Here is a 22267-nt window from a genome sequence, read left to right on the forward strand (position 1 = left end):
GCTTAGGTCTGGGGTTGTTGTAGATGTACATGTAATGATGTGTCCAGTTACACTGTATGCAGGCATGTTCCATGTTATGGTAGTTAATGCAGTGACAAACAATCAACCCAGAGAATCTGAAAAATGTCATCTCCTTTGTGAATCTGTCGTTCCGCAGTAATTTCTGTACAAAATAGGACCTTCTTTCTGTTCATGTTAGCAGAAAGAACGGAATTTTGGCAGTGAAGTGGATCTCTGCTTTTCTGCCTGGTAAATGCCATATAATTCAGATGGAGGCATCCTGACCCAACCCAGTGCCCTTTTCCTTAAAGGTCAAGTTTGCCTGTGTAGGGTGGGGGGGGATGAGAGATGAGGGGGGGATATGAACACCACCCTCAGATGACTCCATAAACATACTAAAGAAAGTGTCCGCTTTATGCAGATTATCTGGCTCTGTCATCCCCAATGCATAAAGGCTTAGAACAAAGCCTGATCACTCGGCAAAACTAGTGCAAGCAATTGAGCCTTAAAGTTGGAGAAAAGAAAAAAAAAAATCACAATTTCTTGCACCTGCTGTTTAGATTCCAACAACGCCTGCCAAGCAGAAATGGAGCTACAACCACCATTACTCAACACTGCAACACTGCTAGAGTGCAACAAACTCCCTGGAAGACAGAGAACATGTATGTCCTATACAGGGTGAGACACACACCTTTCAGCAGAAACTAAAAAAAGAGAAACATACCAACAAAGAACAAGCTTTTACAATGCAATAGGTCTTGCATTACTGATAGTTTAAGGTATAGGCATTGCAAATAAAAATGCAACGTCAATAGCTCATACTTTCAGTAATGCGAGACCTAGTGCATTGCAAATGCTTGTGTAGTGAGCAAGGTACCAGCATTGTATGTCTCTGTGCAGTACTGCAAACTGCTCCTAGAGGTCCCTAGTGAGAAAGGCACCAGCACTATGGACCTCTTTTGGTCACATATGGTACACTGCACCCTGCAGAACATATAGTAAATCCACCCTACCTATAATGCATTCCATTCAAGACAATACTATGAGTACATTCAAATAGCTATGTCCATATATACAATTTGTAGCTTTGAAATGTGACAAAAGAATTATTACATTAATTTCGGAATAGGTTGTACTCTGTGTGGAGCTGAAGAAGGGAAGTTTATAGACTGTCTCATATAAATGTGAGATGTTCGAGTGAGCGAAGTAACCACTGCCAGCCTAGCTTACGAGCAAGTGTGTGTCTTGCCTGAAGGCTTTTAAGAAAATAGTGCCTTGAGGCTGAAATTAAAACTTAGGGAGTAACAACACATGTAACAGGGGGTGTCCTCATGGGAGGTTACAAGAAGAGACAAGAGATGCTAAGGAGAGACTACCGAGCCTATTGACCGATGAAAAGCCAACATTTACAAAGGACAGGGACAGGAGCCAATTAAAAAGATGGGCGGAAAGTGGGCGGAGCTTTATGCACTTAATCCTCAATACAGCATGTCTCGAAGAGACAGTGCAAGCGCTGCCTAAAAATGAAATGCTACAGAAAACTTGATAGTAAATACTCTTTACCACAACATTTCAATCACTGTGAAGAACCACAAACATAGACAAATGAATATTGCATCAGCGATCACGAACCAACAATAAAAACAGGGAATCAAACACAGACTTGAAAAGAAAGGCCTGCCCGGATTTGTTAACTATGTAATCTGTGCCAAGCAGTAAACAAGATTTCTTCATGCACTGTCTACAAATGAGGAAACTGGAAACCTTTACTATGCTAAATTAGTCTGAACGATCAGGGACTACTAAAAGATGGAGGCATTTACAATCTAGGTATAAATCACAGAGAAAAAGAGCAAGAAATGTATGCCTTTATCAGAAACCCAAAAATGAACCCTATACAGGCTGCAACACCTATTTGTCCGTAAAGCCTTAACTCGTGTAAATCCACAAATCACGCCAATACTATAGTGTGGCTTATACAACATAACAAACACATAGTCGTTTTTTTATAGAGAAATTGAAGTTCAGAATGACCGGAGAGTTGGGTATCTCGAATACTTGCTGGTATGGATGCATTATTATTAATGCTTTCTGTTCAACCGGATACCTCCTTAATATGACCCTCAGAAAGCAACCTCGCTTACATTCATGCACCAAGAAAGTTGATCTCATACCGGGGCCCGTATTACTGGTAGCGCACATTGTCCTCGATTGCCCACAGAGCACCTTAAAACAGGTGCGCCAGGCACAAACAGGAACAGTGCACTCTATTATAATGAATGTGCTGTCCTCAGGACCACAACAAATTTGCAGCGCCCTGCGTGCAGCACATTCTGCTAACTACAGAGCAGCTGCTTCAATGCCACTATGTTTTTCTTTCTGTAGTAGGCAATCCACCTGCATTTCAAAGTGGGGTTAGAGATCCTCCTGCAGGTGCATGCAGGGAGTGACTGCACCTGCCTGCAGGGGATGTCTGGGTGGGGGGATCCATGGGCCCGCCATTGCTCCATATAGAGGGCTGCCCTAAAGGGGTGCCCTAACAGTGCAAGGGAGTGCACATACAGTACACCACCTTTTTGTGGCACACTATCAGTGCACCTCCAAAGGACATGTGTGCCTCTGTGCCCACATCCGTAGTACACTGCAGGTGCAGAGCAAAGTGATTCCCTCATTTGCATTGGATTATGACCTCATTCAAATAAGGGAACGTCCTCTGAAGATAGCACTTGTACTACATTTACACCAATGTGTCAGTATTATAGAACAGTCTGCACGAGTGGCTCCTTTTATATCACAATATAGTCGCAGAGGTGCAAAAAGCAGGCACACGTGGCCTTTGCGCCTTTGGGGTACTATCTGCAGTACAGGCCCAGGTATTGAGCCATTTTTTACTTTTCATACCGGAAAGACTTGTTTTCTGAGTGCACTGAAAGATTACCTTTGTGACATCTGAGTCCATTTCTCGGGAGGGTGTTTCAATTAACTGGAGTAAAGATTAATTAAGCTGTTAATCTTTCTAAAAAGTAATTTGCTCTCAATTCCATTGTAAAACAAATCGTTAGTAATGCCAGATCTTGATTAATATCCAAACCTAGGTTAACACTGCTAGTATTTGTCTACACCAAATGTCTTAAAACCATTTCTGTAATAAGAGATACTGATGTTCAATGAAAATAAACTGGAGCTACTAATATTAATAATGTTGTAATAGTGAATACATCAGACAAGGGTACACTAGTAGCTACCTGATGTAAGATTTCACTTCAGTGCATTGGGTACAGTTGCCAGCAGTAATGTAAAAAAACAAACAAGAAAAGGCTTTGTCAAAGTGGAATCCTTCTACATTGATAACCGATAACACCCACAGCTGCAATGACCATGGCACAAAGGTACTGTCTTCCTAGCAACGCATGATTTAGTACTGAAATATTGGCTTCAAAGATATCTCGGAAAATCAACACAGTTTATCTCCAAACAACAGCTTATGAGTTCTGAAAATGCACATATTTTCATCTCAAATACATGATCTCAATGTTAGTACACATACATTAATTCAACCAAGCAAGGGCTTCAAAATTAGTAGACTGGCTGCACACAGAAGAGCTGTTTACAGCTAGCTGGAATTCTACTAGTAGCTACCAGGTTACTCGTTGGGAGATCAACACCAGTTTTGCACGTACCAGGTTGATCTGCACCGTTACGTCCAGGAGATTTACCAGTTTTCCCAGCTACGCCATCGCTTGGTTCACTTTGGTCAGAAACGACAGGACACTGCATTGCACAATCATTTGGACTCTGTAGTTGACTGTCATCATAAATACAGTTCAGAGACAGATTGCTGCGTTCTGCTTCTCCTGAATCCAGATTTACTGTTCCGAGCCTGGAAACAACTGAATTAAAAAGCTCATCATGATACTCGCAAGAATCATGCAAGGAGTCCAACACATCAGAAATGTTGTGTGCATCAGCACATGCTGCTTCCGGCGGGTCGGATTTTATGTACGAGGCATCACTGTTAATGTGGTTACTGGTGGAGGCAATGCAGGTGTCAATGGAGGTCTTAAACTCAGTGTGATCACTGGATGAAGTCAATGAAGTCTTACAAAATTGGTCACTTGGAATGTCAACTGAAGGCTTATATTCTTGACATTCACTTGGGAAGTGACTGGAGTTTTTAAATGCAGATTTAAAGTCAGTGTGGACATCACAGGTGTTGTCAAATGGAGGCTTGCAATCTGTGTGGCCACCAGGGATGTTAACAGAAGTCTTACCATCTGTGGTGCTACTGGAAGCATCTACTGTCCAACCCTGGGCAGTCCAGTACCGGTACTGTTCCATGTAGTGCCAGTATGTCTCACTGTAATGCTGCTCCCACTCTTCTTTGGTGTCGGGAGAATTCCAGGGCTGGGAGGCATGTTCAGGAGTCGTCAATGCTGTCAGCTGTGGATGCTTCTCCTGCCAGCTCTTCCATAACAGCCCTTCACCATATTGGCTCCAATACTGTTCCCACTTCTCCTGAAGTTCACAATCAAGGGTAAAAATATTTTCTTCTGGAAGCGCATCAGCTTCTCCAAACTCATTCAGATACCTGCACTCTTCTTCACACACAGTTTCCTCAATCGGTATGACCTTATCCTCTGAAAGTACATCAGGACCATCTCTGCAAGCCTCTGCTTGGCCTTCTCGTATGTGGTCTTTCAAGTAAACCTTGTGCACTTTTTTTCTTTTCTTCTTCTTCACCTTTGGTCTTTTCCAAGAACATACGGGAGGCTGGAAATAAAAAGATACAAATGTTCATTTATTTATATACTATTTCATGTTGCCACGTGGCCACCAACTATTCACACTTTTTTTGCACCATTTAGATCCTAGTGTCTACATATCCACAAAGCCTTTCTGCACACCCATGATTGTCTGACATACTGATGTTAAGTGTTAATTTCTGCAGTCTTTTTTATGGGCAGCAATCCGCTTCTTAGACTCAGACCCGATACTTAAAAGACATTCAGAAATCTGCATCCACAGGATTACTGCCTTGCTTGGGTGTAGATTTAGTCATTTTAGAAATAAAAAAGGATTCCAAAAGTGCTTTTGGAAACCAAAGAGAGTTGCAGGTTTCCAGTATTATTCCTGGGCATGTTTTATGAATTCCAAGTTGTATGAATATAAAAGGGTTTGCCCACAAGCAACTGTACGCATGATACAAACAAATGAACATTAGAAAAAGCTGATGCACAAGTTCAACTTCATGTTTTTTCTTACCAGGGAAAACGCTTTTAACCACTGAGAAATTATTACCTCCACACCCCACAACAGTTTTTAGAGTTCTCTTTGCCCATTCCTACAGTGGAAATTAATTTATATATGCCCTCGAGAAGAACAAATAGCCAATCAGTCCCAGGCTGGAAATGTGTTATAGGGCTACTTAGCAAATACAAATTCAAAATCTGGTGCTGTTCCTATAATGTCCAGAGCATTCATGTGTTGAAATGTCCTTTATAGTGGGGTAATATTACAACAAATTTGATTATTTCATTCACTATATGCTTAGTTTAGGGACTATCCCATCAAATATACAACTACATTAAGATACAGAATGTAGCAAAAATACAATACAATAAAAAAAATTACAATTAATCTATTAAATATTTAAACCTTACAATACATACTAGATGGCTATCACAAACTTAGTTCTTGGCTTTATCTTAAAGACCAGACACACTATAAAAACGTAATCACCCCAAAAACTATAATGCCATGGACTTAGGATGCCTGGAGTCACAAAAGGCTAGTCTGAGGTTTTTGTGTGCATGCTGAGGCAGCTCCTTTGAAATGCAAGTGTGGTAGTGGACAGCTCCACCCCTTTCATCTGGGAAGGGTGGCCCATCCTTCCAACACCTAGTTTCCCTTTGTGATACTGTCTGGGAGGAATACACAAAGGGCAAGTGCTAACTAAAACTCATCATGTAACCCAGGAGTCAGGCTGCATGTATCTAATGGTAAGGACAATACAATTCCAACATTCTAAAAGTGTAATTTTCATAATTGTGACTTAAAATCCGACTTTACCATTAAAAAGGATTTTAAATTACAATTTTCTAGAGACCAATCATGATATTTCTACATGTCCACCCCCCCCAAAAAAACGTATCACTTATTAAAAGGTAATAAGATGACCCAAAGTTATCCTATGGGAGAGGTAGGCCTTACAGTTGTGAAAAAAGAATTTAAGAGTTTTTCACTACCAACATATTAAACCCCAAATGTGCATGTCCAACTTTTCAAAATACACTACACACTGCCCTATCGGCCGTTTAGGGCCTAACTTAGGGGTGACTATTATATATTAAAAAGGAAGATTTAGGCCTGCCAAAAGGTTTATATTGCCAGGTCGAAATAGCAGCTCAAAACGGCACAGAGGCTACACAATGGCAGGCCAGAGACATTTTTGAGAGGGCTACTTAAAGGGGTGTCAAAATAAGTGCTATTGATCCACTAGTAGCATTTGATTTACTAGCCTTGGATATATGTGGTACCACTTTACTAGGGACGTAGGAGTAAATTAAATGTGCCAATTGGGTGTGAGCCAATTTTCCCATGTTTAGGGGAGTAAGCACAAGCACTTTAGCACTGGTTTGCAGTGGAAAGTATGCAAAGTCCTAAGGTCAACAAAAACTAATTCAGCAAAATAGGAGGAGTAAATGTAAAGGGCTTGGGGCAAACTAAGCAAAGGATGCTTGGTCTAACACAGGTGTGTACCATCTCTGAAACTCGAAAAAGGTTTTAGTTTGTGCTACACTAAACCTAGGTTTGTGTTTAAAAGTAGTAGAATGAGGGTAGGATTTCTATAGATTAATAGGATCAATCATGTTGGAGTGGTATCTATTATTCATGCTTTTGGTAACCGTTGCTACTGCCATATTATTTACCTTCATTGGGTTGCATTTCATGATGCAACCACTAGACTAGGATGATGATTATCAAATACATATTTAAAATGTATGGTTTGTGTTCTCGTGTTCTTGAGCACGTTATTTCTTAATCAAAGAAGGTTTGGGGTTCCAATAATTGTCCCTATAACATCTCGGGTGACTGACTGTTACCTAGAACACATCTCACTCACCTTCTTATTGCTAGGAGTTGTAAAATAGTTGTAGTACAACCTTTTTTTTAAAAATTCTGATGGGCACACTAATTAAGTCCTTAGTGCTGGGGAGGGAATCTAGAAAACACACTTCTGTATTTCTAGGAAAATAGTCCCCTCAAACTCTTTGCTTTGTAGAGAGTCGATAGAGTTTGGCAATAGCAGCTGATGTTTCAAATAGAGATCGATAGGCTGAATCAGAAACAGGAGGTTTAATGCCAGTGTTCCTGGTTTTCTACCCAATGGATTGGGGCTAGAGGTGTCCTCCTCGACAGGGAGGACGGATTATACCACCGTACCCACATCCATTTTTGCAAATGCTTCCTGTTGAGGTAGGAGTTTGAGCATTAATCTTTGATGAATCCCGTCTCTGCTAGGCTTGGGTCTTGAAATGTTTTTCTCTGGGTCACTTTGCATCACTTTTGTACTCTGTGCTGGGCATGGCAAGTGGATTATTAGACTATTGTCACTTTGGATTATGAGGGTGCTCCCTACTGGATCAAAAGACTGAAGAGAAAAGAAGTACACTAGTTTACTTTTATGCTCCGGCTGATCTTGGGGATTGAAATAACCGAATCTGGCTGCTTTTGGCTTTATCTTGTACTTCCCTGATGTGCTGTGAAGGAGAGAACTTGGAACATAACCACTCTAGATTAGAAGAATGCTCCCTGCTGGGTCTGGAGCCTGTTGATGAAGTCATGGGCACTTTAGCTTCTCTTATGATATCTGCTGGGTTTTTGGTATTTGCCCCTCTCTGCTTCGCTTCTGCTTGCACTCCCTGAGGAGCATTGAGGGTAAGGACTTGACCAAAGCAACTATGGATTATGAGAGTTCTTCCTGTGGGGGGGGTGGTGAACTGTTTCATACAAGTTTCTCAAACTTTGTGCTGGGCTTGAGGTATTGGATCCTGGTTGCTTTGGTTTCCTCTTTTACTCCATGCTGTGCTGCAAGAGAAAGCAAAGGGACTATGACCACTCTGGTTTATGAGGGTGTGTTCAGGAGACTGTGGATGAAGACTTGCATCTGAAATGAGTCTTATGCTCATTGTTGGTCATGTGGCTTGAAGTATTGGACCCTGGTCACTTGAGCTTTCGCTGATACTCCCTACTCTGTAATAAGGAGGGGACATGAACCATGGCCTCTATGGATAATGAGAGTTCTCTCTGCGGGGTCAGAATACTGTAGATGAAGACTAATTTCCTTTTATTCTCCTAGCTGGGCTTGGTGCTCGCAGTATGGGGCTTTGACCGCCTCTTTTACTCCATTCTGTGCAAAGAGAGAGAAGACAGACCATGATGACTCTAGATTAGGAGTTCTCAATGCGGGTTCAGGAAAATGTGGATAGAGGCTTTGTGTCTCCATTTTTCTCTTATACACCTTTCTAGATTTGAGAAATTGGATGTTGGACATGTTGGCTTAATTTTGAACTTGCAACCATGCAGTGGGGGTGGGTTCTTATACCATGGTGCCTCTTTATGAGGTGCCCTGCTATATTGGTGCGAGGATCAAAGGTTGCGATTTAAATCCTGGGTGATCTCTGTTTTTTTTTATAGATCTGCTGATCCTTTGGCAGGAGCTGGTAATCCCATGTAACTTTTGATTTCTGAAGTATTGCTTGTAGGTATGGCGTTTTTCAAATCTGGTCTCAGCTGCTTGAGCTTCTGTAGTCATTCTTTGCAGGGTTGTAAGCTAGTGGACTCAGCTTTGCTGGTTTAGATCTGAAAAGTTCTAATATCCTTTGAGGATTCAGGTCAAGCATGGAAGTCAGTGAATATTTTTTAATAACTTAGTTCTAATACTTAGTTTTTCTTTTGTGCTCATTATAGGATGGAGCATGTGAGAAGTTGGCCTGGTATATGCTGTCCACTAGTTATAGTGAGCACCTTACACCAGTTCAAACGACACTTATTGATGATTAGGTTAAAGACAACCTTTATTGAAAGCTATCATAATGGTAGCTATGGAGAGCAGCCTTCAGGCTAATTCTCGAAGGAATGTAAAGCATCTTGGTTTACCAGATTATAACCTCCTGAATGACCAAATGAAAGAAGAACCACACATGGTATATACAAAATATATGTATTTATTTCTAAACACTCTCTACTAAACTCTTTATAAGATTAGAGAACAAGGCACACAATATTAATACACTAGAACAACAGTAAATAGCACAATACACAGTGGGCCCCAGGGGGAGACCAAACCATATATTAAGAAAGTGGTATAACAAACACGACTTGACTAGACACAGTGCCTAGAGCACGTAGAATTGTTGGGACCCCAAGGAACCACCCAAGGTAGTGACACAGGGGACCCACAGGGGACGCGTGCAGTGTGAGAACACAGTCGCGAGCTCCATATAATCCTATGGGAAAGTTGCAGTTAGAATTTTAAAGATTAAGGACACTTAGGAGAGGACTTTGAGCAAACCCTTTAAAATTTAGAAGGTTCTAAGGCCAGCACCCATGTGAGCACCGGAGTACTCGTGTTACCTAACCCAGGGAAGCCGGGTGCATAGGTGTCAAATGGTGTCGGGAATCTTCGTCGTTTTCAATGGCGTGATGCTGCAAAGTGCTGCTGTCGAGAAGATGAAAAATGTCTGGTGTGATCCAAGCCTGGATCGGAACGGAGAAGAACCTGAAACCAGAGGGGACAGAGACTGAGTCACTTCAGGGTGACCAGGGGCTCGGTAGACGAATGCCAACCGATGTCGGGTGCTTCAGATGAGATGAGGTGAAGCTTGACTCTGCAGCCATGGGGAACAGGAGACGTCGACGACCAACGACCACCAAAGTCCGTAGGTGAGCTGTCCCACGAAGGATGTCGAGTGCTGGGGGGGGTCAGTGTCCGGATTGGAGACCAACAAGCCTTGGCAACAGCACCCCACGCAGTCAGAGAAAAGATGCTTCGGTGACGACCAGCAAGGTTCTGGTGACTCCCCAAACGATAGAGAGTCAGGGCACGTCTGGAGCAACGAGGGAAGCCCACTGAAAGTTAAAGTTGCCTTCACAGGGACACACAGGTCGACGGACCAGGGATCGCGAAGGGACCTAGAGAGGAATCACAAAATACCAGCCCACGGAATACTCGTGGAGTGTAGGCCGGTAATCTTCAGTGGAATCACTGCTCGGGGTCTGGACTACAAGTAGCCCAAAGCACAGCCTCAGGGATCGCCAAAAAGCATATGCTGCTGCAAATGTGCACGGTGTCCAGGGGTACGGGTTGCACAGTCCCCATGAGGGCTGCCGGTCTCAGGTTTGCTGAGAGCACTGGACGGCCTCGAAGAAGCTTGGGAACCCACCTCCTGTGCTGCAAAATCTTCGGAGTCCTTCAGGAGCTGCGTAGATGCAAACTGGTCAGATGCGTTTCAGGTGCCTGACTTGCAGGCGAGTAACTCCTTTACTCCAAAGGAGATTCTTCGGTCATCCAACGTAGTGTTGATAGTTGAAGTACTTGGTTTCTGTAGCAGAGTTTCGTCCAGGTAAATCCAAAGTCCTGTAGCCAGGGGTTCCTACTTTATACCCAAGGAAGGGGGTGGGACAAACTCTGGGGACCAAACTATGGGAGGGTAAGCATAGAGGGGTGGCTACACCCATGTACTTTGTCCAGTTTCGCGTCAGAGCAGCGGCTGATAGCCCCTGCAACCAGTTTGAGCTGGACTATGCACAGGGACACCAAATGTGCCCCCAGTGCAGACATCAAAGCACTCTCAGAGTGCACCCACCCAGCCCCAATGCACTAAAGCCTGTCTGGGAGGTGGTCACACCTCCCTGTGACAGGAAACCTATTGTACAGACTTCCCCTGCCAGAGTTTCGTCCAGCAGCAGGAGGGCAGACTCGTGTCTGTGGCTGGCAGCATCCATTTTGTGATGCCAGGGTCTGTGAAGTGGGTACCGGTGCTGTCATATTTCTCCCTCTAGTAGGGTGGAATCATACCTCCCACACCAGTTACTGGTGTGGAGGTATGATTCCAAGGTGTTTGACACCAAACACAACATGTTTCCATGCAGCCGTTTTGAAGTTAGCATTTACCGCAAGGTTGTAATGCACTTAAGTATATATGGTTGGCTGCATCACAAACAACCCCGTAATATAGGTTCCGAAAGCTGCAGAGGGGCTCTGCTCATGCATGGGCACCCTCTCACATAAAACAGTGATATGGAGTAGATATAGTGATCCTAGATCCAAGTAAGGGGTGCATGCACCACCTTACACAGGCTGCTGTAGCAGACCTGTTGTGTCATTTTGAACGGTCTCCCAGCGGTGGCATACTACATGCTGCAGCCCCTGAGAGGCCTCTGGGTACCTATGCCCTGGGTATATAGTATACCATATACTAGGGACTTATAAGGATAACCCAGAATCCAATCTGGAGTGTACCTAAAGTAAACAACCAATTTAGGGAGAAAGCAGATAGACTAGGGTCCTAATTAGCAGGATCCCAGTCAAACTAAGTCAAAAACCAGCAAACGCCAGGCAAAATGTGTGGGTAACAATGCAGTCAGATTCCACCTTCCTACAGAGCAGGTTATTAGGACTGTGTTTATTCTAGTGTACTTACACGTTCCCTTTTAGATATGGAGTTTATGGACTTGTTCTAGTAGCACTTACTTTCTATGATCCTCCCTGCTGGGCTAAAAGATGGTAAATTATGTATTGAACATTCTGGCTTAAGCTTTTCCTCCTCAGCAGGTTTGGAGCTTGTGGTGCAAACTCTTACTTATCTTGGTCTCTTTCTTTTTCTAAACAAAGCTAGAGTTGGTTTTTCTTGTTCTTGTAGTTGCATGGGGTAAATTGTGGCACTAAACGTTTGATGCCTCGGTGTTATATAACAAAGATCATATGGTAGAGATTTGTGTTCCTGCCTTTACCTGAGTCCTTGTGTTGAATGTAGGTACTACTGCTGCTTTCCAGCTGTGGTCTGATTGTTTGGCCTACACATTTGATATCTACTGCTTGGGATTACAGGATGATCTGGGTGTCTCCCCAGCCCCCCTTTGGTCCCCCTGAGAGGAGGAGCCTGATGGAATGGCGTAAAAGGAGTGCTTGGAGGCCGGTTTAAATTTTTGCTAGGTCACATGGTGCTGGGTGACAGTGTACACACCTCATTTAGTAGGTGTTGTGATGAGGATTGGTAATCAGAGTAACAAATATTACTGTTATGTAATCGGCACATTGAATGAATACAGCATTTCTCTACTCTCAGAATACAAGCTGTATAGACATAAAAGTCAATTTTAGGTGCTTAAAAGTAGTGTCAACTGAGCCAATGAATCAAGTTCACACTTATATAAGGTAAATGTCAGGGAAGTTTAAGAGTTAGCATTGGAGTAATTGATATTGCTTTAGATTTACTGTCTTAAATGAACGCACTGTTCAATTTATTGAATCAATGTGTGTGCATATCCTCCGCTACACCAAGAGCACTAAATGAAAGTATATGGAAAGTAAAACACACATTAGCACCCATAATACCCTTTGCTAAAGACAATAGGTAAGTGGCAATTATTTCAGACAATATTCTTGATTTTTGGAACAAACGTGATATTCTCCAGTAACTATAAACAAGCCCCAAAAGGAAAATCGATCCATTAAGTTTATCTGTAATCCTAAGTCATTCCGGAAAAAGCTTATGTACAAAATAAATTGCACGACATACAAAATGCTTCCGTACAAAGTGTGTTAAAGATAAAACAAAAATATATCGATGTTGTTGTAAAAATTGTGTCAACCTCGCCTGCCTCAAAATTTGGAAAAAAACACACAATGAGGAGTGTCAGGTCTGAGAAAGTGTCTCACATAAGCCTAACCTCAAATAGAAGTGCTAGTAGGTAGGAAAACACAAGCTCAAACCAGGTACAGACCGAATGTGCTACCCCCCATAGATTAAAACTAACAAACACTTAACCATTTACAGCTAGCTATACGGCAAATACAAACTAAAGCATTGCTCACCGGGATACTTTCTACAGGAGCAGGGGGTCCACCAAACTTAAGAGGCAACCCCATACTTATCATCAGCTCTGCTTCAGAGTCCAGACTGTCATCATCCAAAACCAAGGTACTCGTGTTTTCTGATTCCACTGTCTCATCAGTATATTCCTCTTTTTCTTCTTCAACATTTTCTTCTTCCTCCTCTTCTTTGCCTCCCCCTGCTAAACACTGAAACGCAGGAATGTGAGGAGAACCTAGTACAGAATGATGGACATATAAATAAATCATTGTTTGATTTAGTTCAGCAGGCAAAATAAGTTCTAAAAAGAGTCATTAAGTTCGGCTTACAGCATTCATGGCAAAACTTTACAAACTAGAAGAAAGAAAAGGACACGGGTATACTATTTACAACTGTGGGTTTTGCAACTGGAGCAGTAAGAGAGCAAATCTCATGTCCCATGTTGAGTTTAGTGGATACACAATGCTAATCTAGCAACTGCTGTTTTTATTTGTGGTGCTTTCAAACAAAAGTCATGTCTTCAAAGCCAAATATTCTCTGTAATTGCCCGCGATTATGATAGTTGTGTGACAATATGTGAATTCATTGTGACTTAGCAGCTCCTATTCCTCAATGTCTCAATACAACATTTTATTGCATGGGATTTTTCAGATTCGCAGGTCAGTGCAAAGAGAGGGTGATGGAAATTAGCTGAAGTCTAGGATGAGGTATTAACTTCTGCAATGTGTGTATCGCTTATTTTCCCCACAGGTGAAATTGGACAGAAAAGATTATCTAACCTGAATGTACCCTAGCTCACTGAGGCCCTTGTATATTAAATTGAGATTTGTATCCCTTTCACTAGTTCATTGCAAGAATTTGAGTATCTGGGTGCACTATTTGATTTGGCTGTGGGGCCTTATCGTGGAGAACACTGACAGATACTTTATTGGGTCTACTCAGAGTTATTTACTTAACCTTCAGCTCAACCCTTTGGTAGCAATGACACAGAGCAGTAAGGATCATCAAAGTAACAATGTGTAAAGCATTTAACAGCACCAAATAACAGAATAAGAAAATCACCAAACAAGAAAGAGAAATAACAATAATTTATAAACATAGAGCATATTTTACTGAATTTTTAGTGACCATTATGATTAAAATCCACTGGAGGGTTCCAGAGATACGGATTTTAGAACTTTTTATAACTTTTGAATGAAACCGCAAACAAGCACTGGCAAAGGTGAAGTTTGAAAACTTTCAAAACGTTTGTAAAAGTATGAGTGTTCTGGCCAGACTTGGGTGACAAATTCCAGCATGGATGAAGTCTAGGGGGCTAGAAAGAATACTTTGGACAGTTACCTGGCCAACAGAGCGTTTTTAGAGCAAGTTCCAAACTTTACAGGGCAACCCATATTGACTTCTATGGAGTGGTCCTGATGTTGAGCGATGCAGGCTTAAAGATGCTCAGTGATGCACTTGATGCTGTGCAGTCCACGGGGGAGAAGTTCAGTAGAGTCCTTAGTCCACAGGTGAGTGGGGGTGACCCTGTCCACAGATCTCAGAGTCCCATGAAGTCCTTTATGCAGGGTTTTAAGGGCTACCAATGCAAACCCTGCGCTTTTGCAACACAGCGGTCACGGTGCAAATCTTTGTTGGGGGCTGGTGTCCGCCTTGGGTGACAAATCCGGTCACACCCAACACTCACAGGTCCAGCAGAAACGGGTGCACCTTTGACTATATCCAAATTGTCCTTTGGTGTGCCCGGTAGCTGAAAAACATCTGTGGTGGCTACCAGAGATGCGACTTGAGATACTAAAGCTGAAAGAGCCCCAGTGCTGGTCTGGGAGGTTAGCCAACTGACCCTTGGAGTCTCTGCTTCGGACTGGGGCTGGGAATCACGTTTTCACCAAGTCAGACACGCAGAACAGGTTGTTGCAGCGGCCCTTTTGGGCTCACACTCACTGCATCCTGTGGGGAGGGGGGTTACAACTACAGTGCAGAAACAACCTTTGTTCCTGGCCTGGAAGTCGTAAACACATCTCCCCAGGTGGGCAGAACCCTGTGTTCCCCATTGAGTTACATTTAATGTCCCCTTTAATTTAAGACTTAACCGTTAACCCTGTAATTACCAGTGCCACTGGAATCAAGCTAGCTGGCTGATAAGAGGTGATACCCTGTAACCGGTCTCAGGTGCTTATTTTCGGTCCAGGGAGGGCCTGGCAGTTAGGGCTGGACTGTTCCCATGAGGAGCGGGATGAAAGACTGATTTGCATATGGCTGGGTCCTAACTGTGGTGGCATAGTGAGCAAAAGAATGACAGATTCAACCCAGATCTCTTGACTTGGGATGAGTTGATAAAAGGTTTTTTTAACTCCATCCATCAACATGTTGTGTTTGCTAAGAGCTGATATATGCAAGCTAAGTTAAAAAAGAAATTAGGGTAGTGAGAGCTTCAATAACTGGGTTTGTGAGCTCTGAGGGGGTTGGGCACACTGAGCCATAACAACTCATCTTGAGCCCTGGAAAGATTGTGAAGGATCAATGAGGTTACATTTCCTCAGAGGATCGTGTTCTTCTAAGAGGATATTTTAAATATTTCTGCCCCAATGTCCCCGGGCCCTGTATAGGACAATACTTTCCCGAACGTCACAGGTGGCAGCACGAGTGGGGAAAGGGTGCTAATGAAATCATTACAGGCTATGCAACAGGATATTACTCAGAGCATTGACAAGACTGAGGGTGCCATGGTGACATGGAAGTCATAATACAGGAATTCAATGGGAAGGTACTAGGACTGGAACCAGCTTGGAGGAAGGTTGGGGCTAGGATGGCTGTCCTGAGAGACAATAAGAGACTGATTGATCTTTTCCTAGAAAACATCAGAGACTTAGGCACTGTGCAGCTCAGAACATGATAGAAATGAAAACAGAGGTTTTGAACAATGCAGGTGGTGGACCCAGATTGTATTCTGGGGGTATCCTCTTCCATGGTAAATGGGTATCGGCAGAAAATGGTGGGAAATCTAATCAGTGAACTCAATAAAATGCAGGGTGGAGGTGGGCAATCAGAGAGGATAGGATGTATAGACTGCCACCTAAAACTCCATGGATGACACACTTGGAAAGGGTACAGTTATGTTCAACGTGAGATCAATGAAAAGGCGAGACTGCTAGCTGCAGGCAGCAGTTCAACAGAAGGATGTGCTGCTTAAAGTGCAGAGGAAACTTTTGTTCCCAGACATGAACCCATAATGCTGGCAATAAAAAAAAATCTTTTTGGAGTTACAGAATTGGTGCTTCACTACGACACCTTGCCAGGCTGACATTACAGCATTGAGACAAATCTTTTATACTCTTCGAGGAAGAATATGTCATAGCCTTCCCTGTGAAGGTGAAATGAGAGATTACATAAAGAAAGCTTGAATTGTAATATTGGGTCATGCTGCCACCATTTGGGTCAATGATTTTCAGAGTGCCAGGCTTGAAGTGGGGAGACCTGCAAGTGGTTCAAACTGTAGATGTCCATTTATTCTAGACATTCTATCTTTAATGGTTCAACCTTTCAGTATTTTCTTTCCCACTCCCCCCTTGGACATCCCTTATGGGAAGGTAGAGTATCCCATTAGCTCAAGTTGGGGTAAAGTTGCAATGGAAAATATTTCTGATGGCATCTTGTTATACTTATTTTCTGATGTTAGTGCGATATATAACTACAGATGTTAGTGTTCTATTGAAGTGTATATCAATTAAAGAGAAGGTTATGTACGCAGCACGGGGCTGCCCCAAGAGATACCGTAGAATTTGGGGGAAGTGGCTGGGGGGGGGGGGGTCTAATCATGAGGGGCTTGATTGGTTCCATCGTTTCCTTGTGTCACGGGGACGGCGGGGACAATAACGTCGTAGGGGGTGACTGGTGGAAACCACACGAACTGACGGGCCCTGTGCTTTGTGTCCCTCAGGGTGATCCATGGACAGCTTCCGTTACGGGACTCTCAGAAGGTGAAGCATGTCCCTTTAACTGGGAATCCTTTTACGATAACCCCGCCCTCTATACTGACGTTGGCAACAACCCGCCAATAAGACTCACGGAGACGAGAAGCACTGTGTGCGGTGACACCGGAGAGAGGAGAAGAGCCACGGAGAGACGGAGTTTCAGCGGGAAAACGAGCAGAGTGAACAGCGTACGAGCAGCGGGAGCCCCACGGAGGACGGGAAGTCGGAGACAAGAGGACTCCGCAACCACGCTTCGCCGAGACACGCCCACGGAGGAGCGTGGCTATCCCAGGTACGGGATCGTTTCTCGGGCTGGGTCGGGAAGCGGGAGAAGGGAGGGCGCTACTAGACGCCGCCACTCGCCGCCTTGCCTTGTATAAAGTATAAACCCCCCCCCCCTGCACTACACTCCTGTTCACGAACGGTCACCTTCCTCACCTGTGCACGTGTGGTCTCCTCACTCCCATACCCTAAGCAAAGCGGATGTGAATACTAACACTCGCTTTTCTCCTTGTTTGGTACGGCCCCGGAGAACCCTCGCCGAGCTGCGAACCCGGAGAAGCAAGGGAGAGCATCACAACGCGGCGATAAAGAGATCCCGGCACCCGAGGACCAGACAGTAGAGACTAAACCAGCCTTGCCCCCAGCTAAAGTGTTGGATTACGAATAAACCCCCTCTTACTCAAGCGCCTTCTGTTGCGTTCTCCTTTCAACCCGCTTACAGTGGTGGAGAATGCGGGCATAGAGGACCCCATCTGTACCTCAAAGATGGATGCGCTAATACAACACTTGATCAAGGGGCAGGAGAAACTGGAATGGGCCGTATAACGGCAGATGGCCTCTGCGAGTGCAGACCGTGAAATCTTCAAGGACACTATTGCCGTGCAACTGGAAGGGCTACAAAAAGCGGTAACGGATCCACACGTGGTCACAGGACGAGATGTCCGCGGCCCCAGTCACCCCACCCCCGCCGGGATATCCCTGCAGAAGTATGTGCCTGGCGAAGACCCGGACGCTTTCCTCACGAATTTTGAGAGGGTTGCCAGAGCGTGTGGTTGGCCTCCGGAGAAGTGGCCGTTCTTTCTGGCCCCTCTGCTGACGGGAGAGGCACAAGCGGCCTACCAAGTGGCTAACACCACCGGAGATGCACCGTATGGTTCAATAAAGATTTTTATTTTGGATCCCTTGGGTCTCGATGCAGAGGCTTATCGGGTCCGGTTTAGAAAGGAGCGCCCGGAGAAAACCCAAAGACCCTGTACTTCCGACTTAAAATGGCAGCAGACAAGTGGCTAAGTCCCGGTACAAGCACAAAGGAGGAAATAATGGAGAAAATGTATTTGGAACAATATTTGGAAGCCTTGCCCTACCACACTCAGAGGTGGCTGAGGCAACACACACACCTAACAGCAGAACAGGCCGTTGAGATGGCCACCACCTTCTCCAGAGCCCAACCAAAGGGATATGTCGGGGAGATAGAGAAACTGCACAACATACCGTACCGGACTGACAAAAGACCTAAGATCCCCGAACAACCAAAAGTCCGTCCCCAGAGATATGAAGTCCCCGTCCTGAAGGGTCCACAATGTTTTGACTGTGGGGAGTGGGGCCATATCACCTGAGCATGTCCTAAGAAACGACCAATGGAGGAACCCATGGAAGTGGGATATATACTCAAATCCATCCTATACACCGCGGAGATGGGGTCCGAGTTTCATGTAAGTGTGCAGGTAAACGGCAAACCCTTACACGCATTGTTAGATTCAGGATGTAAACAATCCGTCATTCAGGGCTTGTGGGTAACTCCCGACCAGTTAGTACCTGACTCATTTGTACACATTAGGTGTGTCCACGGGGATGTCAAGCCATATCCCATAGCCGATATGCCTATTGTACACTCCACGGGGGCCAGTAGCCAGGTAAGAGTAGGCGTCCTGGATAGTCTCCCAGAAGACCTTATAATCGGGACAGATAATCCGGAGTTCCAAGAAATGTTCCGCCGGGTACTGAATACAATAGAGGGAGGGAGCAAATCCCCGGATAATACCACTGCCCCGGCCCTGATAACCCCGGAACCCTGGCTGTTAGACCGTAGTTTCAAATTCGCCCAGGCCAACGATGTCACCCTCTTTAATGCATGGGAACAAGCCCATAGCTCTGCAGACTCTGACTCTGTTAGCTATCCCCGCTTTCTCATTAAAGGCGCTCTGCTATATCGACAAGGAGCCCCCTCCGATCCCCACCAGCTATTGGTTCCCAGGTCCTTTAGAGAACAAATCCTGTTTTTTGCCCATTCTCACCTCACGGCAGGACATTCGGGGTCTGAGAAGACAACGCAGAACATACTCAGACATTTTTACTGGCCAGGCATTTACAAGGACACCAAAGCTCACTGACTTGTATGGTCTGCCAGAGACGGAACACCCATAGACCCCCTGCAGTTCCCCTACAGCCACTTCCAGTGATAGGAACTCCTTTCGAAAGAGTAGGGATGGACCTGATAGGACCTCTGCCCCGCACAAAAAAAGGACATATGTACGTACTAGTGGTGGTAGACTACGCCACTAGATTTCCAGAGGCTTTTCCCTTAGGAGCCCCCACCACCCGCAACATAGCAGACAAGTTTGTGGAGCTATTTTCAAGAGTTGGTTTCCCCAAAGAAATATTAACGGACCAGGGCACACCGTTTGTCTCTCGACTGATGAAGGAAGTATGCCGGATCCTGGACGTACGTCGGATCAAAACTTCGGTGTACCACCCGCAAACAGACGGCTTGGTGGAACGCTACAATGGTACCTTAAAAGCAACGCTCAAGAAGATGCTAAACGTGGAGGGAAAAGAATGGGACCAGCTTTTACCGTTGGCCTTATACGTCATAAGGAGTCAGTTCGAAGGCCGAGCAGCCGAGGCTGCTCTGAACCTGTTATACGGACGCCAGCCAAGAAGTTTAATGGAAATGACGAAGGAGGCGTGGGAAAAGGAGGATATGGTGGAGTCCCGAGAGATGCTGGAATATACACAAAGCGGTACAAAAGGGGGTGGTGATGGACGGAGCATCAGAACCAATCAAACACTCACACCCAGTCAACAGATCTGGGTTTCATCCATCACCGTTCTTTAGCCAACTCTGCCACCCCAGTTCAGACATGGCCATATGCAAATCAGTCTGACCCTGTGCCTCATGGGAACAGTCCAGCCCGAACTGCCAAGCCATGCCTTCCCTGGACCGGAAACAAGCTTCCTAGGACCGGTTTCTGGCATTTCAGCCATCTTCAGCCAGGTTTGCTAGAATCCAGTGGCAAAGTGAGCAAGGGACTCACGTCTGAGCATACCCTGCCAACTCATGGCCGAGAAAGCGGTACAAAAGGAGGTGGTGATGGACGGAGCATCAGAACCAATCACCACCCCCTTTTGTACTGGAATATACACAAGGCCTACAATCAAAACTAGGGAAACTCCGAGACTTGGCGTACTCCAACCTCGAGAAAAAGCAAGAAAAACAAGCATATTACTACAATCGAGGGAAAAGGTGGAGATCCCTGAAAGTAAACGACTGGGCGTTGGTCATGCTGCCTACCTCCACCCACAAATTCCAGAGCGAGTGGAAGGGTCCTTATAGAGTTGTAGAAACCATAGGGAAGACCACTTACAAGCTACAGATCACCCCAAGCCGCACCCAAGTATGCCATATCAATATGTAAAAAAAATGGTTGGGACCCCCGCCCAAGACAACCAGCCTCACGTTACCCACGCAACGGAAGAACACGACAACCCTACACCAGTTGGTTGTCAACCCAGAACTAAGTCAGGAGAAAGTTGGGGAATTAACGGAAGTACTGCAGTCCCACGTCGCGCTGTTTTCGGACGTCCCTGGGAAAACACACCTCGCAGAACACCGAATAGAGACAACTCCCGGGAAGATCATCAAGCAAAGACCATATAGAATACCGGCCGCCCGAAGAGAAGCGATACAACAAGAAGTTCGGGACATGCTACAACTGGGTGTGATACGACCGTCCCGAAGTGAATGGTCGTCACCTATAGTGATGGTGCCGAAGCCTGATGGAAGCACGCGTTTCTGTATGGACTTTCGGGCTCTAAATGAAATCTCTTCCTTCGATGAATATCCCCTTCCCCGCATTGATAAGCTTATCGAGAAGCTAGGAGAAGCCAGATACATTACCACGCTGGATTTAACCAAGGGCTACTGGCAGGTGCCATTGAGGGAAGAGGACCGAAAGAAGACCACGTTTTCAACACCCGACGGCCTTTTTTAATTCACAGTATTGCCCTTTGGCCTTCATGGTGCCCCGGCCACCTTTCAGCGTCTAATGAACACTGTCTTGAGGGAACACCAGGGCTTTTCGTCAGCTTATCTTGACGATATTGTGGTCTTCAGCCCAGACTGGAAAACACACCTCCAACATCTGCACACACTCTTTCAGGCCCTACGACAAGCCGGCCTACATGTGAATGCAAAGAAGTCAAGGGTAGCATTCAACAAAGTAAACTATTTGGGATATGTCCTAGGACATGGTCTCATCGCCCCACAGAAAGAGAAGGTGAAAGCCATTACTGACACTCCTTTCCCATCCACCAAAAGGGAGATGAGAGCTTTCTTGGGCCTCATCGGCTACTATAGGAGGTTCATACCGAACTTTTCCGAGCTGGCCTCTCCCCTGACAGACACCCTTATGAAAAACGTAAAACCCCAGATATTCAGGGTTCCCACCTTAGAATTGAGACAGGCCTTTAGCGACTTAAAAGGAATTATCACTTCCAGCCCCGTTTTATCTTCCCCAGACTTCTCTAGACCGTTTATCCTGCATACGGATGCATCCAATCACGGCCTGGGCGCAGTCCTGTCCCAGGTATTAGCGGACGGGATGGAGCACCCGATATTATACATCAGCAGAAAGCTCTTCCCAAGAGAGGTGAGATATCCCACGATTGAACAGGAATGCCTTGCTATCAGGTGGGCCGTTGATAAGTTAAGGTATTATCTAGAGGGTCGCCACTTCACATTATACACCGACCACGCCCCACTCCAGTGGATGAGTCATAACATCTCAAACAATCCAAGGGTCCTCCGTTGGTTCCTCACACTCCAACCCTTTTCCTTTTCCCTTAACCACCGCAAAGGGTCGGAAAACGGCAGTGCAGACTACTTGTCTAGGTCATCCCCTCTCCCCGAGCGGG

General features: G+C 45.0%; 1 protein-coding gene across 1 annotated transcript in view; it reads right to left on the reverse strand.

Moving 5' to 3' along the window:
* TGS1 (trimethylguanosine synthase 1) overlaps positions 1-22267 on the reverse strand; it is a 255651-nt gene that overhangs the window by 189859 nt on the left and 43525 nt on the right. The window contains exons 3-4 of the mRNA XM_085605608.1: positions 13100-13332; positions 3681-4770 (exon numbers count right to left, since the gene is read on the reverse strand). Of these exons, the coding sequence (XP_085461734.1) occupies positions 3681-4770; positions 13100-13332 (1323 nt within the window). The remainder of the gene's footprint in view (positions 1-3680; positions 4771-13099; positions 13333-22267) is intronic.

The sequence above is a fragment of the Triturus cristatus genome, chromosome 5_1, assembly GCF_964204655.1.
Source record: "Triturus cristatus chromosome 5_1, aTriCri1.1, whole genome shotgun sequence".
In the NCBI taxonomy this organism is placed as follows: domain Eukaryota; kingdom Metazoa; phylum Chordata; class Amphibia; order Caudata; family Salamandridae; genus Triturus; species Triturus cristatus.